The sequence below is a fragment of the Muntiacus reevesi genome, chromosome X, assembly GCF_963930625.1.
Source record: "Muntiacus reevesi chromosome X, mMunRee1.1, whole genome shotgun sequence".
In the NCBI taxonomy this organism is placed as follows: Eukaryota; Metazoa; Chordata; class Mammalia; order Artiodactyla; family Cervidae; genus Muntiacus; species Muntiacus reevesi.
Genome location: NC_089271.1, coordinates 65,435,367 through 65,454,857, shown reverse-complemented (window position 1 = coordinate 65,454,857; position 19,491 = coordinate 65,435,367). Strand labels below are relative to the sequence as shown.

The window sequence follows — 19,491 nt, the reverse complement described above, 5'->3', positions numbered from 1 at the left end:
TACTGTATGAGTCCATTTATATAACATTCTTGAAATTACAAAGTTATAGACCTAGGGATCAGATTAATGGTTGCCAGGGCTTAAAGATAAGGAGTGGAGGGGAGTTAACAAGGTGGCTTGAGGGAGATCTTGTGGTGATGGAATAGTTCTGTATCTTCTTGTGGTGGAAAATGAAAGTGAAAGTCACTCAGTCGTGTCCTATTCTCTGTGACCCCATGGACACAGTCCCTGTAATTCTCCAGGCCAGAATACTGGAATGGGTAGCCTTTCCCTTCTCCAGAGGATCTTCCCAACCCAGGGATCAAACCCAGGTCTCCTGCATTGAAGGCGGATTCTTTACCAGCTGAGCCATAAGAGAAGCCCAAGAATACTAGAGTGGGTAGCCTATCCCTTCTCCAGGGGATCTTCCTGACCCAGGAATCAAACTGGGGTCTCCTGCATTGCAGGTGGATTCTTTACTAACTGAGCTATGAGGGAAGCCCTCTTGCGGTGGGGGTTATACGAATTTACACATGTGATAAAAATTTCATAGAATATACACACACACACAAATAAGTGCATATAAAACTGGCAAAATTTAAATATGGTCTGTGAATTATACCAGTGTCAATTTCCTGGGTTTGATATTAAATAATAATTATGTAAGATATTGCCACTTGGAAAAACTTGGTGAAGGCTACTTCTTGGTAGTTTTTTTTACAACTTCCTATAAATCTATAGTAATTTTAAAATTATAAAGTTAAGTACTGCCCCCCAAAAGGAATAAACTATTGATATGCTAAAAATTTTCATGAAAATCAAAGGCATTATGCTGCTTGAAAGAATCCAGTCTTAAAATTGATGATTCCATTTATATGACATTCTCAGAAAGACAACACTTAAACAGTGATGGAGAATAGGTCAGTATTGCCAGGTGGCAAGAGGGGGAGAGGAGGATGTGACTACAAAAAGAAAGCAGAGGAAATTTTGGTGAGTAATGGGACCAATCTGTCTTAAGAATCTTGACGTGTGTTAAAAATCATAGAATTGCACATAGCAAAGAAAATCACTTTTACTGTATGTTTAATACTGTATTTAAATTAAACTAGATAGGCAAGTGGGTGCTGATTTTTCTATCCTTCCTTTTTTCCATTCATCCATTTATTGAGCACCTACTATGTGTGAGACACTGTGCTAGATATCAACCAAAAGTAAGACAGCTAGGTCCTTGCTCTCATGGAACATCCTTCCTGTTTTAGAGTAGAAGTGGTCAGTAGGGTTTGGAGCCCAGTATTTTGGCTTGGGGAAGTAGGTCAAGAAGAAGACTGTGGAGGGACCAGTCCTGTAGGATTTCAAGTGGTTGCTTTTCCCTCAAAGATTCTTAGACCTGAGAGTAGGGGAAAATTCCCAATTCATCTTTCACAGGTGCTCATGAGAGAAAATGCTAAAAGGGTTGTACCTTGCTAAGTGGGGGAAGAAAGGTTGGGGGTGCGGAAAGATTTGATGCAGTTGACTCTGAAAAGTATTACCCAAATTTGTGTGTGTGTGTGTGGCTTAAAACAACCATTTGCTTAGCTCATGACTTTGTGAGTTGGCGATAGGGCTGGGTTCAGCTGAGCGGTTCTTCTGGTTTTGGCTGAGTTCACCTAGCGCTGCAGTCAGCCAGCTGTCCAAGGCCTCACTCACATGCCTGGTGGGTGGCTGGTGGTTGCTGGGGTAACTGGACCAGATGTCTCTCACCATCCAGCAGCCTACCCTGAGCTTGTTCCTATGTTGGGGAGGAGGGGTCTCAGGGTTCCCAAGGACAGCAAAAGAACAAGCCCCAAAATGAAAGTGCCTTTTTTAACAGCTTTATTGAGGTATAGTTCACATATGTTACTTGAATTTGAATTTTGTTTTCTCTCCTGTTTGCAGGGAATCTGAAGCATGTGGTCTAGTTGACAAAAAGAGATCAAATTTCCAGAGCCAAAGAGCAGTGCCTATAATGAAGACAGCGTGTTTATGCAAGCAGTGTGTGGAATTTGTGACTGCAGGGGAAATTTGGAAGAAATTACTTCCTGAAAATTTCCAAGGGGCACCAAGTGGCAGCTGGCCTCCTAGCATGAGGCAGGCAGGCACCTCAGAGGCCTCAACTAGACCTAGGGGAAGACAAACATTTCCAACATTTAAAGTGTTTATTTTTAAAAAACACACAGTTGCCGTTTTTAATCTTTGAAAGTTATTTTTAGGCAAGTTGGGGAGGGGGTATTTTTATTTTCTTAAAGGAGAAAGATCAGAAGCTGGAGGAAAGCATGGAGATTTGGTTGGCAGTTGGTGGGGCAGTGGGGAGCTGAGAGGCAGGGTTTGGGCCTCAGGATCATCCAGGTGGAACCTTGGGGGAGAGGGATCTGGTCACAGATGGGGAGAAATCCACCTGTGTTGTTTTCAGGATTATGAATTTATTTTGTTTTTTAATAAAATCTTTGCAAACCTACTTCTCTTCCATTTTCCTCATTGTAAAGTACCACTGACAGCACATAGTTGTGAACATTTCCTCTCACTGAAGTATAAAGACTAACCCTGCTGCTTCCCTGTTCTGCTCTGCCCCAGCCTGATAGGGTGACTCTGAGTGCTGGATCCTGCTGAGGAACTAGTGTGTCTTCCAGTAAGTCCTGGGGACAGAAAGCCAAGCTCTGACCTTTGCTGGGGCCTGACCAGAGCTCACAGGAATACAGGTGCTGCAACCATGGGGAAGGCCTTGCTGGCTCCCCAGAGAGAAGCTATCCTGCCTCAGGAGTGACTCAGCGATGGGAAGAGCAGGTGGCAGGTCAGATCCAAGAGGGACATCTTGATGAAAAGAGGCTACTTCCCATCAAGCACGCTTGATGAAAATGGGATACAGTTGTGATGTTGGTTTTCCTATAACCTCAAAGGCAAAGAAAAGATGGCAAAATGCAGATGGGGTCTCAAGAGAGATAAGAAAACAGAAGTGACAGCCAAATGTCACAATTTTGGAATTTGATTCGCCAAGTATTTATGCAGCTCCTACAGCTACTGGGACTTGGATGGGAGACAAGGACACAACCCCATCCTGGCCATCTAGGGACTCCCAGACAAGGCAAAGAAGGAGAGAAAGAACCAGATCCCAACATGCTTCATGCTCTGTAACGAACAGGAGTTCTGAACTCTGAGAGTACTGAGAAGAGAGCAACCTACCAGGCCAGGGCAGCATCCCAGAGCATTTCAAAGGGGATGATATTTGAACCGGGCCTTGTAGGATGTTGTATTTCTCCGGGCTACTGAGAGGAGGAAGGGCATTCCGCAGAAGGGAGTGGAAAAAGCCTTGAACATGTCCCGGGATGGGAATCAGTTCAGTTCAGTTCAGTTGCTCAGTCGTGTCCAAATCTTTGCAACCCCATGGACTACAGCACGCCAGGCCTCCCTGGGATGGGAATAGCCAAACTTTTATTAAACAGCATTGGGGTACCTGGACGGCTAGGAATACCAGTCACTTCAAATGCCCACAATTCTAATTATACACTCAGCTTAAGGATAATTTTACTTATACTAAAATGTAAGATTTTAAAAAATAGAAGAGGGAGGAGGCACTGAATGGGGCAGGTGGGGGTGTGGGGGAGGCCAAGGAAGACAAATAAAAACTCTGAATTCCCAGCCTATGAAGAACCACCCGCCAAGGTTTGTCCTTTCAAAAGCTTGCTGGGTCTGATATCCAAATCCTTCCTAAGGGACCCACCTTCCAAAGTCATCACCCAAATTCCTGTGAAGGACTCAGCCACAAGACAAAACCACAGGGTAAAGTGGTGAATACTAGTGCTTCATTTTCCTTTCAAGAGGAATGGGCCTGAACCAGAAGGAGCCCTTTCCCACTGGGCAGCCAGGGCTACCTTCTCACCAGCACTGGCTCTGCTGGCTGAGCCCCAGAGTGAGCTGCTGAACCTAGGCCAGGCCTGTTCTGAGAGATGGCACCACCTCAATGGCCTTCAGGATTCCTTTTCATTCCATTGTTAAAATGTTAGGCAAAAAAAAAATCTCATAGATGGAACTAGGAATCGTTTTCCATTTTTTACAATTAAAATACCAAACAAAAATGGTATTCTCAAAACAAACAAGACAGAGTTATTCTGCTCAGTCTAAACTCATCAAATTATACACATTAAATATGTGCATCTTTTGGTCTATCCATTACACCCTCAGTAAAGCTGTTTTAAAAAAGAAAAAAGTATTTCTTTGCTAAGAATTATCTTAAGTGCCTAGAGAAAAAAAGACTAAAAGGAAATACACCAAGATATTAACTGAGGTGGGCTTCTGTGGAGGAAGAAGATATAAGGATGGTTTAATTTTGGTTTCTTCTACTTTTCAATATTTTCCCAGTTTTCTTATTAAGCATGGTCTAGTTTTGTAATAGGAAAAATAAATACATAAACTCCTTATAAAAAGAATTGATCTGCAGGTAAAGTTACAGATCAAAGTAAATTCAAGACACCTACTGAGGAAGAGTTTGTGCTTAGGCCCCAGGGCTGTTCTAACAGCCCAGGAGGTTCTGAGCTGGCAAGGAAGACTGGTCTGGCTAGAGGCTCCTGATCTACAATTCACTCAGCCAGAGAGGGTCTTTTTAAATAAGGTGGCTTGAGGGAAGGGCAACGTTGTACCCAGTTTGAGCCTACCTTCCCTTCAGGAAACATCCGCCCTTTTGCCCAAAAGGACCAACCATCATAACCATAGTAATAATGCAAAGCAAGGCTTAGAATATACCCCATTTTACAAATCACTTTTATTTACACTATGTCACTATCCACCTGGCTGGGTGGGTATTATCATCTCTACTCTATAGATTAGCAAACTGAGGCCCCAAACTGTGAAGTAACTTGCCCCTTGTTAGTGGCAGAGCCAGGAAGCCAACCCAGCCAGAACTACAAGTTTCCTTACTTCCCCATCGTTCCCTCCCCCTCAACCCCACACTGAGTGCCACTAAAATATTTTTAAACTGTGACTTTGGAGTAAACAACTTTCTTCTTGCTTCCAAAGTCCAAGCTGGACCAAGCCTCATACTGCTCTGCAACCCTTCCCTCACATCAAAAACAGTAAGTACTTGTGTGCTTTTCAGCAAGTTACTCGACCTTTCTGGGTCTGTTTCCTTATCCCTGTAAAGTGGGACGACTAATTCCCGCACTTCATGGGCTATTGTGAGTGCTTGATGAATTATCTTAGATGAAAGGACTTTGAAAAGAACCTAAAGTCTTGTGTGCAGGAAGGCCTGCCAGAAAAATGGGCCTGGAAAGACCAACCTCTGAGGAAAACCCAGGGCTCCCAGGAGACCCACAGGCCTTCACTATCTCTCATCAAGCAACACAGAGAGGCCAGAAAGACCAAAAGAGAGCTTTAGGCTGCGTTCACAACTCAAGGTTTAGAAAATAACCCTTTAAAAAGTATATATACATATATATAGGATATGCCTTTATTTGCATAAAACATCTCTGGAAAGAGACACAAGAAACTGGAGCACCTCAGTTTCCTGCACTTCAGGCAGGAAAACCAGGTGGAAGGTGGCAGAGGAGTAAGGGAGGCTTGCACTATGTTCCTTTTTGTATCTTTTGATTTTTGAATCATATGAATGTACTACCTTGTCCTCCCCCCAAAGTAAATATATATCTGTGTGTGTGTGTGTGTGTGTGTGTGTGTGTGTGTGTGTGTGTGTGTATTTTAAAAGCCAATGGGGAAAACAGCCAATGGAAAAATCCCAAGCCAGTTTCCCTTTGGGGGGAGGGGGTGGATCTGCCTCTGCTGCCTTCATTGTGAACTGTCACAGAAAGAGGGGTATATTTCCAATTTTATATTTAAAAGAATCTTTCTAAGGCAGAAAAACTTCTTTATAAGAAAACCACTACAATACTATAAAGTAATTAGCCTCCAACTAATAAAAATAAATGGAAAAAAATAAAAGAAAATCAAATATTGTGATTCAACAAAAAAGGAAGGAGGAGAAAGAAGAGGGGGACAGAGAGAGGGAAGAGAAAGAACAGGCTAATCAGATTTTGACATCTCTAAGCCCCTGCATGGAAAACTCCAGCAGCTCTTCCTCCCCAACCTTGGCCAAGGATGAGTCCCCAAACCTGCTCAGTGCTGGGCCACAAGCTGACCAGCAGCGCATATACACTTTGGCCTCAACCTGCCTGAGTTTGACTCCCCTCCCTGTTACTCACTAACTGTGTGACTTTGGCCAAGAAATGCTCTCTGTAAGCCTTATTCCCCTCATCCATCAAATGGAGATACTCCCTGTACTACCTTATTGACAGATTTTGAGGGATCAAAGAGATCATGGAAGAAAGCACATTTAGCCTACATATTAGATGTCAATTATCAGACACTGTTCCTGCCCTAAATGCAAAGGCAAAGAATCTAGGCAAAGAATCTTCTCGACAATCTCTGGCTTCAGGAATTAGGGGAAGAGAATGCAAATTAATGTGGTTGTGCATTGGTACATTGTTCTGGGGCAAAGAGACATAGCTATTACTAGATTCTCAATACTCAACAGTGTTTTGAAAGCTACCTACCAAAGGTTTTGAGAGCTGCAAATGTAAAGACAGACATGAATAGTGCCTTTGAAGATGGGAACCATCCAAGGCCCTCACTTTAGGGTCTCTGCACAGGCTAGTACTTTCACCTGCAATGCTCAGCTCTTGCCCAGACTGGCTCCTTTTAGCCATGCCATCTAAAGTAGCCACCTTGCTCTCTTTGTTCCAAAATACCATTATTTTCATACCGTTTACTATTATCTTATTCTTTTTTATTCCTACACACACACACACACACACACACACACACATGACCTCAGAGGGTGGGAACTTTGGCAGTTTCGTTGCTGTACCCCAGTGCTGGACATAGTACCTGGCACCTGTAATTCTCCATACATACCTACGTACATACCTACACAGTGAGACAAAGCAATGTTTCACATTCTGGGTATTACAGGACACAGAAATGGGACAGGCAATCTAGACTGGGGCAATCGTGAAGGCTACAATACTTAAGCTGATCTTGGAGCAAGCATCTGGAGCAGACATTTCAGGCAAAAGCACATGAAATTTAGGGAAGTGACAAGCAGTTCAGTGCTTCTGGAACACAGAATATTAGACTATTCAAGTAAATCAACTGTGAAAAGATGTTTTTCAGACAATAGGGGAAATTTGGACAGAGACTAGGTGATGTTAAAAAATTATTGATAATTTTGTTAAGTATGATAACAGCATGGTAGTTATATATTTATCTAAGTCCTCAACTCTTAAAGATACAAAGTGAAGTATTTACAGGTGAAATAATATATCTGGGGTTTCTTTAAAATTACTCCAGAAGGGGCAAGTGTATGGGTGTGTGGCAGCAGGAAGTAGGTCGAGATAAATGAAACAAAATTTGAAAAATGTTGATCATTGTTGAAGCTTCATGTTTGATGGACACATGGAGGTTGGATGTACTATTCTCTCTACTTTTATGTGCTTTTAAATTTCCATAAGAAAAAACTGAGATATATTAGTGAGTGACAAGAAGGAAAATAGCAGGGGCCAGTCACAAAGGGCCTCTGTGCCAGGTAGAGGAGGCGAGACTTGATCCTGCAGGTAAGAAGCCATCAGAGACTTTTAAGCCAAAGAGTGGCTTGATCAGATTTGCATTTTAAAAAGATCGCTGTAGCCACTGGTATAACTGAAGTGAGCCTGCTGAGGCTCAGCTCCAAAGTGGCTGAGAAGCCTCTGTTTACTTCTGATGGAAGGAGCCCTAATGCTTTCCTCCCTCAACTGGCCTACAGTGCCTTTCTTACTTGGTGAGAGAGAGAGTAATGGAAAGACCTTTTTTTTAAAATTTTTTTGCAATAGATGCCTCAAGGAAAACATTCAAACAATAAGAAAATGGTTTCTTCATAACACCATACCTCAACAAACACCACTATTAGCAGTTTGGTGTTTATGTCTCCAGACTTTTTTCATTTTTTCCCATAAATATATATTGACTACCTGCTATGTACCATGCAGAGTGACAGGCACTGGGGTTATATCTGTGGACAAAGCAGACAATAATCCCTGACCCTAGGGAGCTGGCATTATGCATATATGACCACTTGACATTTTTTTTTAACAAATGAAATCATCCTGTCTGGTAACCTGATTTTTCTCACTTCGTTATATGCTATGAACAGTTTTCCATATCAATCCATAAAGAACTATCATATTATCTTTTACTATGACATATTTCAGACATACCAAAAAATCAGGCATACCTGATCTCTTAAAGTGGTCACATTATATGGATGCTCCAAAATTTGTTTAACCTGTCCCTTAATGCTGAACATTTAGAATATTCTCATTTTTCCTTACAAATAAAAACACTGAATTAGTCATTGCTGCTGCTGCTGCTGCTGCTAAGTCACTTCAGTCGTGTCTGACTCTGTGTGACCCCATAGACGGCAGCCCACCAGACTCCACCACCCCTGGGATTCTCCAGGCAAGAACACTAGAGTGGGTTGCCATTTCCTTCTCCAATGCATGAAAGTGAAAAGTGAAAGTGAAGTCGCTCAGTCGTGTCCGACTCTTCGCGACCCCATGGACTGCAGCCTATCAGGCTCCTCCGTCCATGGATTTTCCAGGCAAGAGTACTGGAGTGGGTTGCCATTGCCTTCTCCAGAATTCATCATTAGGGAAATGCAAATCAAAACCACGAGTTGCCAGTTTATTCCTATTTGAATGGCTATAATAAAAATAAAACAGAAAATAACAAGAGGATATGAAGATGTGGAGAAATTGGAGCCTTCGTATATTGCCATAGGGATGTAAAACGGTGCAGCCACTATGGAAAACAGTTTGGCAGTCCTCAACAAGTTAAACATAGAATTACCATTTGATCTACCAATTCTAGTCCTAGGTATATGACCCAAAAGAATTGAAAACAGATATTCAAATACTTGCACATGAGTATTCATAGCAGGACTCTTCATAATAGTCAAAAGGTGGAAATGACTCAAATGTTACCAATAGATGAATGAATGAACAAATTGTGGCACATGCATATAGTGAAATATTATTCTGCCATAAAAAAGAATGAAGTATGGATACATGTTACAGTACTCAAAAAATCATGGTAAGTGAAAGAAGCCAGACACCAAAAGTCGCACAGCATATGATTCCATTTATATGAAACATTGAGAATAAGCAAAAGCATAAGGACAGAAAGCAGATTGGTTGTTGTCTGGACAGAGGGGGAAATGAGGAGTAACTGTTTAATGGGCACGGATTTTATTTTGAGATAATAAAAGTATTTTGAATCTAGACAGAGGTGGTGGTTGTGCAACACCAAATGCCACCAAATTACTGGCTTTAAAATGACTAATTTTATGTTATGTGAATTTTGCCTCAAAGAAAAATTTTTGCAATGAAGATGCTCTCTTACACTCTTGCACATTTGTTGTATTATTTTCTTATGATACATTTGTTAAAATGGAACTGCTGGATCAAAGGGTGTGGGCATTAAAAACAAACAAAACAGGTGATGGATTTTGATCACCAGAAATGTTTGTTGTTTCAATTTTGGTTGCTCTGATTTTATTAGTGGAGTTGGACATGTTTTTATATGCTTAGCAGTAAGTTATTATTTAACTATCTGTTTCTTCCATTACACTCAAGACCTTTCCCACCTGTATTCATGTCACCACTCCTGAACTCCTGACCAGCACATAGTAGGACTCAGGTGAATGTGGTGAGGAGCTGAAGGGAAAGCAATGACTGTCAGCTCCTCCTGGTGCCCCCAGGTGCCCAGGCTAACTCTCAACATCCAGTGCAGTTCCAACACATCTTCCCCCAGAAAGTCACCTAAATTTAAATATTTGTACATGAGTATTCATAGCAGAACTCTTCATAATAGTCAAAAGGTGGAAATGACTCAAATGTCTATCAACTGGAATCCACACTGTGAGTGGCAAGGAGGGCATGGGTTTGTATTAGTTGGAAATAAAGACAAAATAAGGGTAAGAATGAAAATTAAACTGAGAGGTGGAAATAATGTTTATGTGTGTCTGTGAATGTAGACAAATGGAAGAGAAACCACCAAAATCACAGCTGTATACTGGGGGCAGGGGTGAGGGGAAGGGGACAGGGACAACTATCATTTGTCAAGGTCTTCTCCAGTATTCCCTGGCTTGCTTCTCTGCCAGGCTGGTGGCTACTGCCCAGAAGCTTTTCGGCTGACTGGACCTCCTCCTCTGAAGGTGCCTGTCAGCTCCATGGCATGGTTCTGGGGTTACAAGCATAGAAGGCAGGAGAGAAGGGCAACTGCCATCCTTCTAGCCCTACCCGCTCTGCCCATGAATTACTACGCTCTCCCCTACGTAGCAGCCTCCATCTGACTTTCATTCATATCTTTTTCTCCTTTGAGGAATATTCTGCAGAATCTGTTTCATATTCCACTCCTGAGCCTATTTGGCTAATCTCTGCCCCATGTCACTTCTGATTCTCCTGCAACTTCTCTCTCCCACACCCAGAAGCTAGACTCCCTGGCTCAGCCATTCCTTCATTCAACAGATATTTGAACATCTGCTATGTGCCAAGTAGTATACTGATCATCAGAGATTCAAAAGTGAACAAAACACAGAAATCTCTACCCTGATAGAGCGTGCATTCTAGCTGGACAGACAGATAAATATGGTAACTGGTGATCAGTGCTATGGAGAAAAAACAAGGCAAGAGTTGAGAGTGACAGGGTTGCTGATAGGGTGCCCAGAGAAGGCCCATATGAAGAGGTGACATTGAGCCAAGACCTGAATGCAGTGAGCTGACAAGCCATGTGGCTCTCTTGGAAAGTATTCCAATCAGAGGGAACAGCAAAATGCAAAGCGCCTGAGACAGAAACCACCTTGTCACCTGTGAAAACATCAAGGCCAGTGTGCCTAAAGTAAAGGGAATGGGGGGGGGGGGCGTAGTGGGAAGGAGGGGAAAATGTGGAGAAGTAGAAGGGCCAAGGTCCTACAGGTACTATTAGGATTTCCATCTTTGCCCTGTGGGAGATGGAGAGCTGCTGGAGCCTCCTGAGCAGAGAAGGACAGGATCCCTCTGGCTGCTTTGTAGAGAACAGAATGGAGGAGCAAAGAGACCAATCAGGAAACTGCAGCACTGATCTAGGTAAGAGATGACAGTGGCTATATATGTATAACTGAACCACTTTGCTGTACACTTGAAATTAACACAGCGCTGTAAATTTACTATACTTCAATTTAAAAAAAATTTTTTTAAAAGAGAGTGAGAGATGACAGTGACTTGGACCAGAGTTGTGGCTGTGGAAGTGGTCAGAAGTGATCTGACTACTGGATATATTTTAGAGAGAGCTGACAGAATCTGCTGATCAACTGAACATACGGTGGGAAAGACGAGGTTTGGACCTGAGAAACATAGTGACTAGAGGCGCCATTTACTGAGCTTGGGAAGCTGGCAGAGAGTGGGGTGGGTGGAATGGGAAACAGGGGATCAAGTGCCTTATCGGCCTGAATTCAAGAGAAAGAGCTGAGATCTCTCCTGTACGCTTAGGGTTCAGCTCAACTGCCTGCTGATGGGGTTGGAGGGTGGATGGAGAAGGTTGGGGCAATGCACATACTTTACTGAGTAACAAACTGTACCAGGCTCCACATATAATCTGCCCACGTCACCCTCAGTGAGCACATCAAGGCTGAATTTCTTAACATGGCATTGAAGTCCAACTCCTGTGACCTTACTAGCCCCATCCTGTGCTGGTCTCCTAGTTCCCATTAATGCCTTTGCATATGCTGTCCCCAACACCTGGTGAATGCTGGCCTTCGCCTCAGATGTCACCTCTTCCTATCTCCCGCTTGGTTTGATCAGCCTGCTTTTCTATCCCCCCAACTGTATTGGGAACTCCTTCAGGGTCAAATTGGCACCATGGTCCCCTCTGAGGCCTTGATGACCAAAACAGGGATGAGCAGGGGCTCAGTTCATGTCTGTGGCCTGAAGGAACCACTGCATAGGAACAGCAACCAGCCCCTAGCCCACCCCGATGGGTCAGGAGGCCTGACTTCCCACACAGGCATATGTGACAATGAGGAAAACAGGGCCAAGGAGGTGAAGTCAAGCTTGGAACTGGACTCGGATTGGAAGGCTGACTCCATCCCCCAAGCAGCAGGGAACAGGGGTCAGAGAAGAGTAATTACTCACATGTGTATAGCACTTGAGAGTTTATAGCCACAGACATTATCTCATTCGACCCTGGCACAGCCTCATAAGGTAGGTATTCTTACTTCTCCCACTTTACATGGAAGGAAACTGAGGCCCAATAAGCTAAAGTCACTTGTCCAATGTCACGCAGCTAGGAAGTGACAGCCTCAGGTCTTGAACAAAGGTCAGTCCGATGGCAAAGACCTGGACTCTGGACATCAGACTCAGTCAGGCCTCAGGCTGACTGAAAAGGTGACCAGTCAGGTCTGGGTGGGCATTTCCACTTCCCCATGTTTCCGTCCCATGTTTCAAGCTGGTGGCAGCATGAATTGGCATTTACCCATCCCCTCAGAGCAGGCAGGTCTGAGCAGTTTGAAGCAAATGCAAAGGGGCTGTGGGAAGCTTCCTCATCCCAAGGAAGGCTTTGGGGGTAAGCCCCACCAGGCTGGCTGAGAGTTTGCCCTAGCCCAGCCCCCCTGGAGAAGTCTTCTGTGGGGGACGTGCCTTCTTTCCGGTTGGGCACAGAGCCCGGACAGTTCTTGGCTGGCAGCAGCTGGGCCCTTGCACCTGTTGGTCTGGCTCCCCTGCTTCACAAACACACGCCCCCGCCAAGCTCACCGCTGCTTCCAGATGGCTGGTCACTTAGGACTTCACCCCACTTTGGGCCTTTCTCTTTCTCGTTTGATTTCTTTTCCTTGCCTTGTTTTCTTCCCAGGCACTCACCCTCTTGCTCTTTTGCTCCCTCCTTCTCTCTCCATTGAGTACATTTCTTTATGCTCAGTCTGTCTCTTCTCTTCTGACTCTAACAAGATAGCAAAGCAGTGCTAGTTTCCTCCTCTATAGCAGTGTGAGGTTCAGATGAGGCCATCTCTCCAGGCCATACCAGATCTCGAGTTTTGAGGAAAGGCAAAAACCTAGGCATGAGGGGGTAGCTAGAGAGCAAGGAAGGGAGATGGGAGCAGGCAGAACTGGATTCCAACTCTGGCATGCTCATTTGCTAGCTGTGTGACCTTGGTAAGGTTGCCTCCCCTCTCTGAGCCTCCTTCTGTAAAATGGGATTGATAATAATAGCCACAACCTCACACTGGGGGAGGGGTATCAACTGATCTTGCTCACAGGTGGGAGAGGCCTTTAGGACCTAAAAGGGGCAGGTCCCAGCAGGTATGACTTAGAAGGCAGTGAGGCCCTTTGGTTACCAGCGAGGCTCTGGGGTCTGGTTTGAATCCTCAGTGCAGAACAAGCAAGATGTAAGATGTCAGCAAGCTGCCTAACATCTGTGCCTACATTTTCCTATCAGCAAAATAGAGATGACTACAATAGTAATCACCTAGCACCTCAGTTTATTGTGGGGATTCTAGGAGAGAATAAATACGGAATGCTAAGAACAGTACTCTTGCCCGGAAAATCCCATGGACGGAGGAGCCTGGTAGGCTGCAGTCCATGGGGTCGCGAAGAGTTGGACACGACTGAGCGACTTCACTTTCACTTTTCACTTTCATGCATTGGAGAAGGAAATGGCAGCCCACTCTAGTGTTCTTGCCTGGAGAATCCCAGGGATGGTGGAGCCTGGTGGGCTGCCATCTATGGAGTCGCAGAGTCGGACATGACTGAAGCGACTTAGCAGCAGCAGCAAGAACAGTGAGGTTGTGTCACCTAGTAAGTGTCCAGGAAACGTTACCATTAATGTTTTTCATCAGAGCTAGGAGGGATAAAATTCCCCTGAAGTGGTGTTCTTAGGGGTGCTGGGCCACTGCAGGAACCTCAGCCATATGCTCATCCAAAGTCATTTCTTTGCAGGGCCTCCAAGCATGCTTATGCAGGTCTATCCACACAAGGACCCTGAAAATTCACCTTGTGTTCCTCCTGCAAAGCCAAATGCCCTGGGATGAGGGTTATGTAAAAGCTAGAGGGAGCAGCACCTGTTTCTAATAGGTCCTCCCAGAGGAAGTGCCTTTTTGTGATTGGCACAAAGAGACTGGGTATGAGGGGCACCGTCTTGGTATGGAGGCAGCAGAGGGATCTTGGGTCACTGGGCCTGTTGTCTTCTTTTCATGGCTGGCAGCAGAGTCTGCTCCCTGACTCCCTGAGCTACCTTACATCCTCCATCTATCTCCAGCTCTGATTTCTGATCCCTAGAAGGTTAAGCATCTTTGGCTTTGGGGATCCATGGAAATCTCCATTCCCTGAGGCTGTACATGTGAAATGCACCCTAACCCCATTCACACCGTCATGATTGTCTGAGCCAACCCCAGAGGCAATCGGTGCTACTGATCCAAGATGGGAGACTTCTCCATGCCAGCGGGGCTCTGATTAGAGGAAAACTGGGGTCCATGATGGACAAGGAGTGGAAGTTTTGAGGTCTCAGGTGTGATCAGATATTGGGAGGCTGAGAGGGCAGGACCCCATAGCCCAAGAGAGGTGAGGGCAGGGAAGTGCTCCTAGCATAGACTGAGGGCCAAGGGGCTGCCATATCACCTCAGGGCTCAGGTAAAGGGAGCAGTTTCAGCCTGATGCTGCCGGAAGCAAGGCCACTAAAATGGCCTCATCTTTTGAGGGATGAAGTCAGCTGAGAGACACCACGTTGACCTGAAAATGGCGGGTGGCAGAAAAGAGAGAACATACAAGACCCCAAAGACTTGTATCCTAGAAGCTGAAGTTAAACAAGGGAAGACCTGGCAAAATGTATTTAGCAAAGTAAGATGAGACCCCTGTCACTCCATGACCTGGGAAAACTTACGAACTGAGATCCCCTCATACCACCCTTTAGGGATTTGAAGCATGTGGCCACAATTGTGCTGGGCTAGAGGGGCAGCGACAGGCAGAGGAACTGAGCACTGCCCTGCAGCACCAGCTCCTGTGCCTGAGGAGAAAGCCCCTCTCTATGCTGGTGGAGACGGGAAGAGGAAAGTTCCCCACAGTTTGGCCAAAAGTCATCCTGCCGATTGCTCTTTATGACACAACCTCACACTTTCTTTCCAGTCCTATATTCCTGGCTGTGTGCAAGCTATTTCCACTTGGATGTTCTGCCAACAGCTTAAACTAAACATGTTTAAAGCAGAGTTTCTCTTCCTCCGCAAAAAGCCTCACACCTTCCCAAGGCCTCCAACTCCACTGCTGTTACCCTAACGGCCCAGGGCTTGGCCGGCTCAGCTGTTTCTTTGTTCCTGACACCAGCATCTTTCTCCCTCCCTTTGAATCTTGTGCTTTTCCCTAGGTAATATTTTTTTTTTTTTAAATATTATTTTATTAGTTGGAGGCCAATCACTTTACAACATTTCAGTGGGTTTTGTCATACATTGACATGAATCAGCCATATAGTTACGCGTATTCCCCATCCCGATCCCCCCTCCCACCTCCCTCCCCACCCGACTCCTCAGGGTCCTCCCAGTGCACCAGGCCCGAGCACCTGACTCATGTATCCCACCTGGGCTGGTGGTCCGTTTCACCATAGATAATATACATGCTGTTCTTTCAAAACCTCCCACCCTCACGTTCTCCCCCAGAGTTCAAAAGTCTGTTCTGTACTTCTGTGTCTCTTTTCCTGTTTTGCATATAGGGTTATCGCCACCATCTATCTAAATTCCGTATATATGTGTTAGTATACTGTAATGATCTTTATCTTTCTGGCTTACTTCACTCTGTATAATGGGCTCCAGTTTCATCCATCTCATTAGAACTGATTCAAATGAATTCTTTTTAACGGCTGAGTAATATTCCATGGTGTATATGTACCACAGCTTCCTTATCCATTCATCTGCTGATGGGCATCTGGGTTGCTTCCATGTCCTGGCTATTATAAACAGTGCTGCGATGAACATTGGGGTGCACGTGTCTCTTTCAGATCTGGATTCCTCAGTGTGTATGCCTAGAAGTGGTATTGCTGGGTCATATGGCAGTTCTAGGTAATATTTTTGAGAGTCCTCTTTGCCATCCTCGGGCTGCAGCCATCTCTCACCTGGAACCTCATCCCTGGAAACTCCTGCCACAACCCCTAACTGGACTCCCCACCAAGGGTCTCTTCCTCAACCTGGGCCATGATTAGTTTCTAGCGACATACACACTGACCACTGACTGCAATGGGTGAGGCTGAGCATCTGTTCTAGCAGCAAGAAGAGCATAGACACTGATAACAGAGGAGCAGGGAGCCTAGTAGGAGAGTTTGACTTGAGGAGTGAGTCCCACCGGGCTGTACATCCCTGCTCTGCCACTTACTAGCTTTGCAATCTGGGCCTATTATTTCACCTCTGTGGGCTTCAATGCCCTTCTCTCTAATATGGGGATGATAGTGCTGCCTTCCTAGAGAGTTAAATCCCAGGAGGAAGTAGAGCAAAGGGGCATGTATTGGAATGACATCTCCAAAGCCTGGAGCGGGCAGAGCCATGAAGGATGTGAGGCTGGGTGGCCGAAGCTGTTTGTATATATTTCTTGTGCTGTGCTTTCTTGCTTAGTCTTGGCTTCTCTATCCACGGGGATTCTCCAGGCAAGAATACTGGAGTAGGTTGTCATGCCCTCCTCCAGGGGATATTCCCTACCCAGAAATCGAACCAGGGTCTTCTACATTGCAGACAGATTCTTTACCATCTGAGCTACCAGGGAAGCCCATATATATTTGCGATTTTCCCATTTATTTCCCATAAATAACAGGAAATCAAGTAGGGAATCAATTCAACTGGCCTCATTTGTTGGCCCTTTCCAAAGCTCCCCCATCCACTTGTGTAAACAGGAAATCAAGGCTACAGTCTTCGCGAAGCTGATAGGCATGTGCCCAAAGATGCCCTGTTATCTCTCTGCTCTGTTCTCAGTGTTCTGTTTCTCAAGGCCTTTTCCCCAGAACTAATCTTGTTCCCTTATTCTGCTCTTCTTATTCATCTTCTCTTCTTTTAAATCCTCCCCTGACCTTTTTTTTTTTTTTAACACAGGAGCAGAAGTGAGTGCCAGTCCAAGCCCACTGGCCTGGGGCAGAGGAATGCGGCCGCTCCCTCAGCACAGGGCAGCCAGGACCAGGCGCTCACTCAGGCTGGCAGCAGCAGGCAAGGCGCTAGGGAGGCTCCGGCACCTTGCTCCGAGGGACTGGAAAGCACTACAGACATTAGCTCATCACTCCCTGGCAGAGGCCAACCAGTCTGCTATTCTCACTAGCATCTTCCAGATGGGGAAATGGAGGCACAATCATACTCGATGTGGTTGCAGACTCACAGGAGCCCAAAGGGGGCTTCTGGGCAGGGTCTCCAGATGAAGTAAGGGAAGAAGGGCCACCCCAACTTTCCCCAATTGGACTTGCAGTTCTTGAGATCTTTCAGGAGAAGGAAGAATATAAGGAAGAACTGTGGTCCAGATTGCAGTATCTGGAGGGGGCAACAGGGAAGAATGGGAAGAGGTGGCTAGTAGTCACCATCTCTTGAGGCCTCCACACATAAATGGATCCCCAGACAGCTGCAGCTTCACTCACTAGCCCATTAGGAATAACAGCACTGTTAATGCTTGTACTATGTTTGCTCCACCCATTACCTCTGGAGTAAGAGGCAGTCAGGATAAAGTCTGCATGACCGGACATCAAAGGGTTAACTATGATGCCAGTAGGTTATGCTGTTTTCCTCCTGGTGCTTTTCTGTTATGTCCCAATTCTGTGTAGGGAACAATTTTGACATTTATCACCAGATGAAATGTTAATTATTTTTAATTATTAAAAAGAAGCAGGACTTCCCTGGTGGTCCAGTGGTTAAAAACCCACCTCCCAATGCAGGGGACAGAGGTTCAAACCCTGGTCCAGGAAGATTCCACGTGCCACAGAGCAACTAAGCCGGTGCACCACACTGAACCCACACTCTGCAACTACTGAAACCCACACCCTAGTGCCCATGCTCCACAGCAAGAGTAGCCACCACGATGAGAGGCCCTCACACCACAACTAGAGAGTAGCCCCTGCTCTCCACAACTAGAGAAAGCCCATGAGGAGCAACAAAGATCCAGTGCAGCCAAAAAAAAAAAAGCAGCAGCAGCAACTGAGATGTGGTGGGGAGCCCTGGACTTGGAGTGAGGAGCCCCAAGTCAAGATCACTCCCTCACTTCCAAGTTGTGTGACATGTAGGGCAAGTGACTTCAATTCTTTAAATCTTAGTTTTCTACAAAATGGAGATAATCAACCCCATAAAGTTGTCATAAAATTTAAAAAACAATGGATATGAGAATGTTTTTTAAACAGTATTTGTGGAACTTTTCAAATATAATCACAATTAAACATTATAATGAAGGTCCATGTACCCTCTTCAACAATTATCTTATTTTTTTCTATATCCTCACCCACTTTTCTCCCATCCCCACTGGAATATTTTAAAGCAAATCTCAGACATGCTCTTTCTTCCCACAAATACTTCAGTATTGAATTCTTTTTTATAGTTTTAACAATTAAAACATAATACATGAGAGATGTAAAAAAATTGGAACATCATGAAATCGTGTATAAAAGAGAAAACAGTGTATCTGAAACCAACACACTGTAAATTAACTATACTTCAGTATAGTATAGTTTTTAAAGAAAGAGAGAGAAAACATAAATCACCCATAATCCCATCACCCAGAGACAACCACATTTTGGAGTATTTTATTATTACTTAATGCACCTGCACATACACACACATATATATACATTTTTAACAAAAATCGGATCCTATGCCATTTGTACATATTTATTTTATTTTAATTATAAAAGCAATAAAATCACATTATGTAAAACTCAAGAAAAAAGGAGAAATTACCCATAATCCTTTGCCACTTAATATAAAAACTTAATATTTTAATATATTTCCTTCCCATTTTTTTCAATTTACAGCCATACTTTTAACACCAGTGAGATTGTACTGATTATGCACTTTTAAAATTATGAAGATTTTCAAGTTATGGGAGAAAATAATATAATCTTATGGCAGAAAAATATTTTTAAAATATCATGCATAATCCCACCATTCAATTATAATCACTGCTAACAATTTGGTATTTTGTTTTTGTTTCTAGTTTTTTTTCCCTTTAGATACTTTTTGGGGGGCCTTGCCCTGCAGTGCGTGGGATCTTAGTCCCCAGACAGGGATCAAACCCATGTCCCCTGCATTGGAAGCACAGAATCTTAACCACTGGACCTCCAGGGAAGTCCTCATTTTGGTATATTTTCTTCTAATATTTTTTCTATGCACAAATAATTTTAACAATAGTAGAAGCACACTGTTTATGCAGTCCATTAACTATAAACTTATATTTAATTATAAGAATAATATAAACATATTGCAGAACAGAGAAAAGAGGGGGGGAAATACCTCAG

At 44.3% G+C, this 19,491-nt stretch overlaps 2 protein-coding genes across 4 annotated transcripts in view; one reads left to right on the top strand and one right to left on the bottom strand.

The window, feature by feature from the left end:
• Nucleotides 1-2,452, top strand: part of HDAC8 (histone deacetylase 8) — a 250,811-nt gene extending 248,359 nt beyond the window's left edge. For both annotated transcript variants that reach the window (XM_065915296.1, XM_065915297.1), the window contains one exon: nucleotides 1,894-2,452. In XM_065915296.1, the coding sequence (XP_065771368.1) occupies nucleotides 1,894-1,916 (23 nt within the window). In that variant the 3' untranslated portion in view covers nucleotides 1,917-2,452. The remainder of the gene's footprint in view (nucleotides 1-1,893) is intronic.
• Nucleotides 1-19,491, bottom strand: part of PIN4 (peptidylprolyl cis/trans isomerase, NIMA-interacting 4) — a 1,195,450-nt gene that overhangs the window by 1,052,284 nt on the left and 123,675 nt on the right. The gene's annotated exons all lie outside the window — the stretch shown is intronic.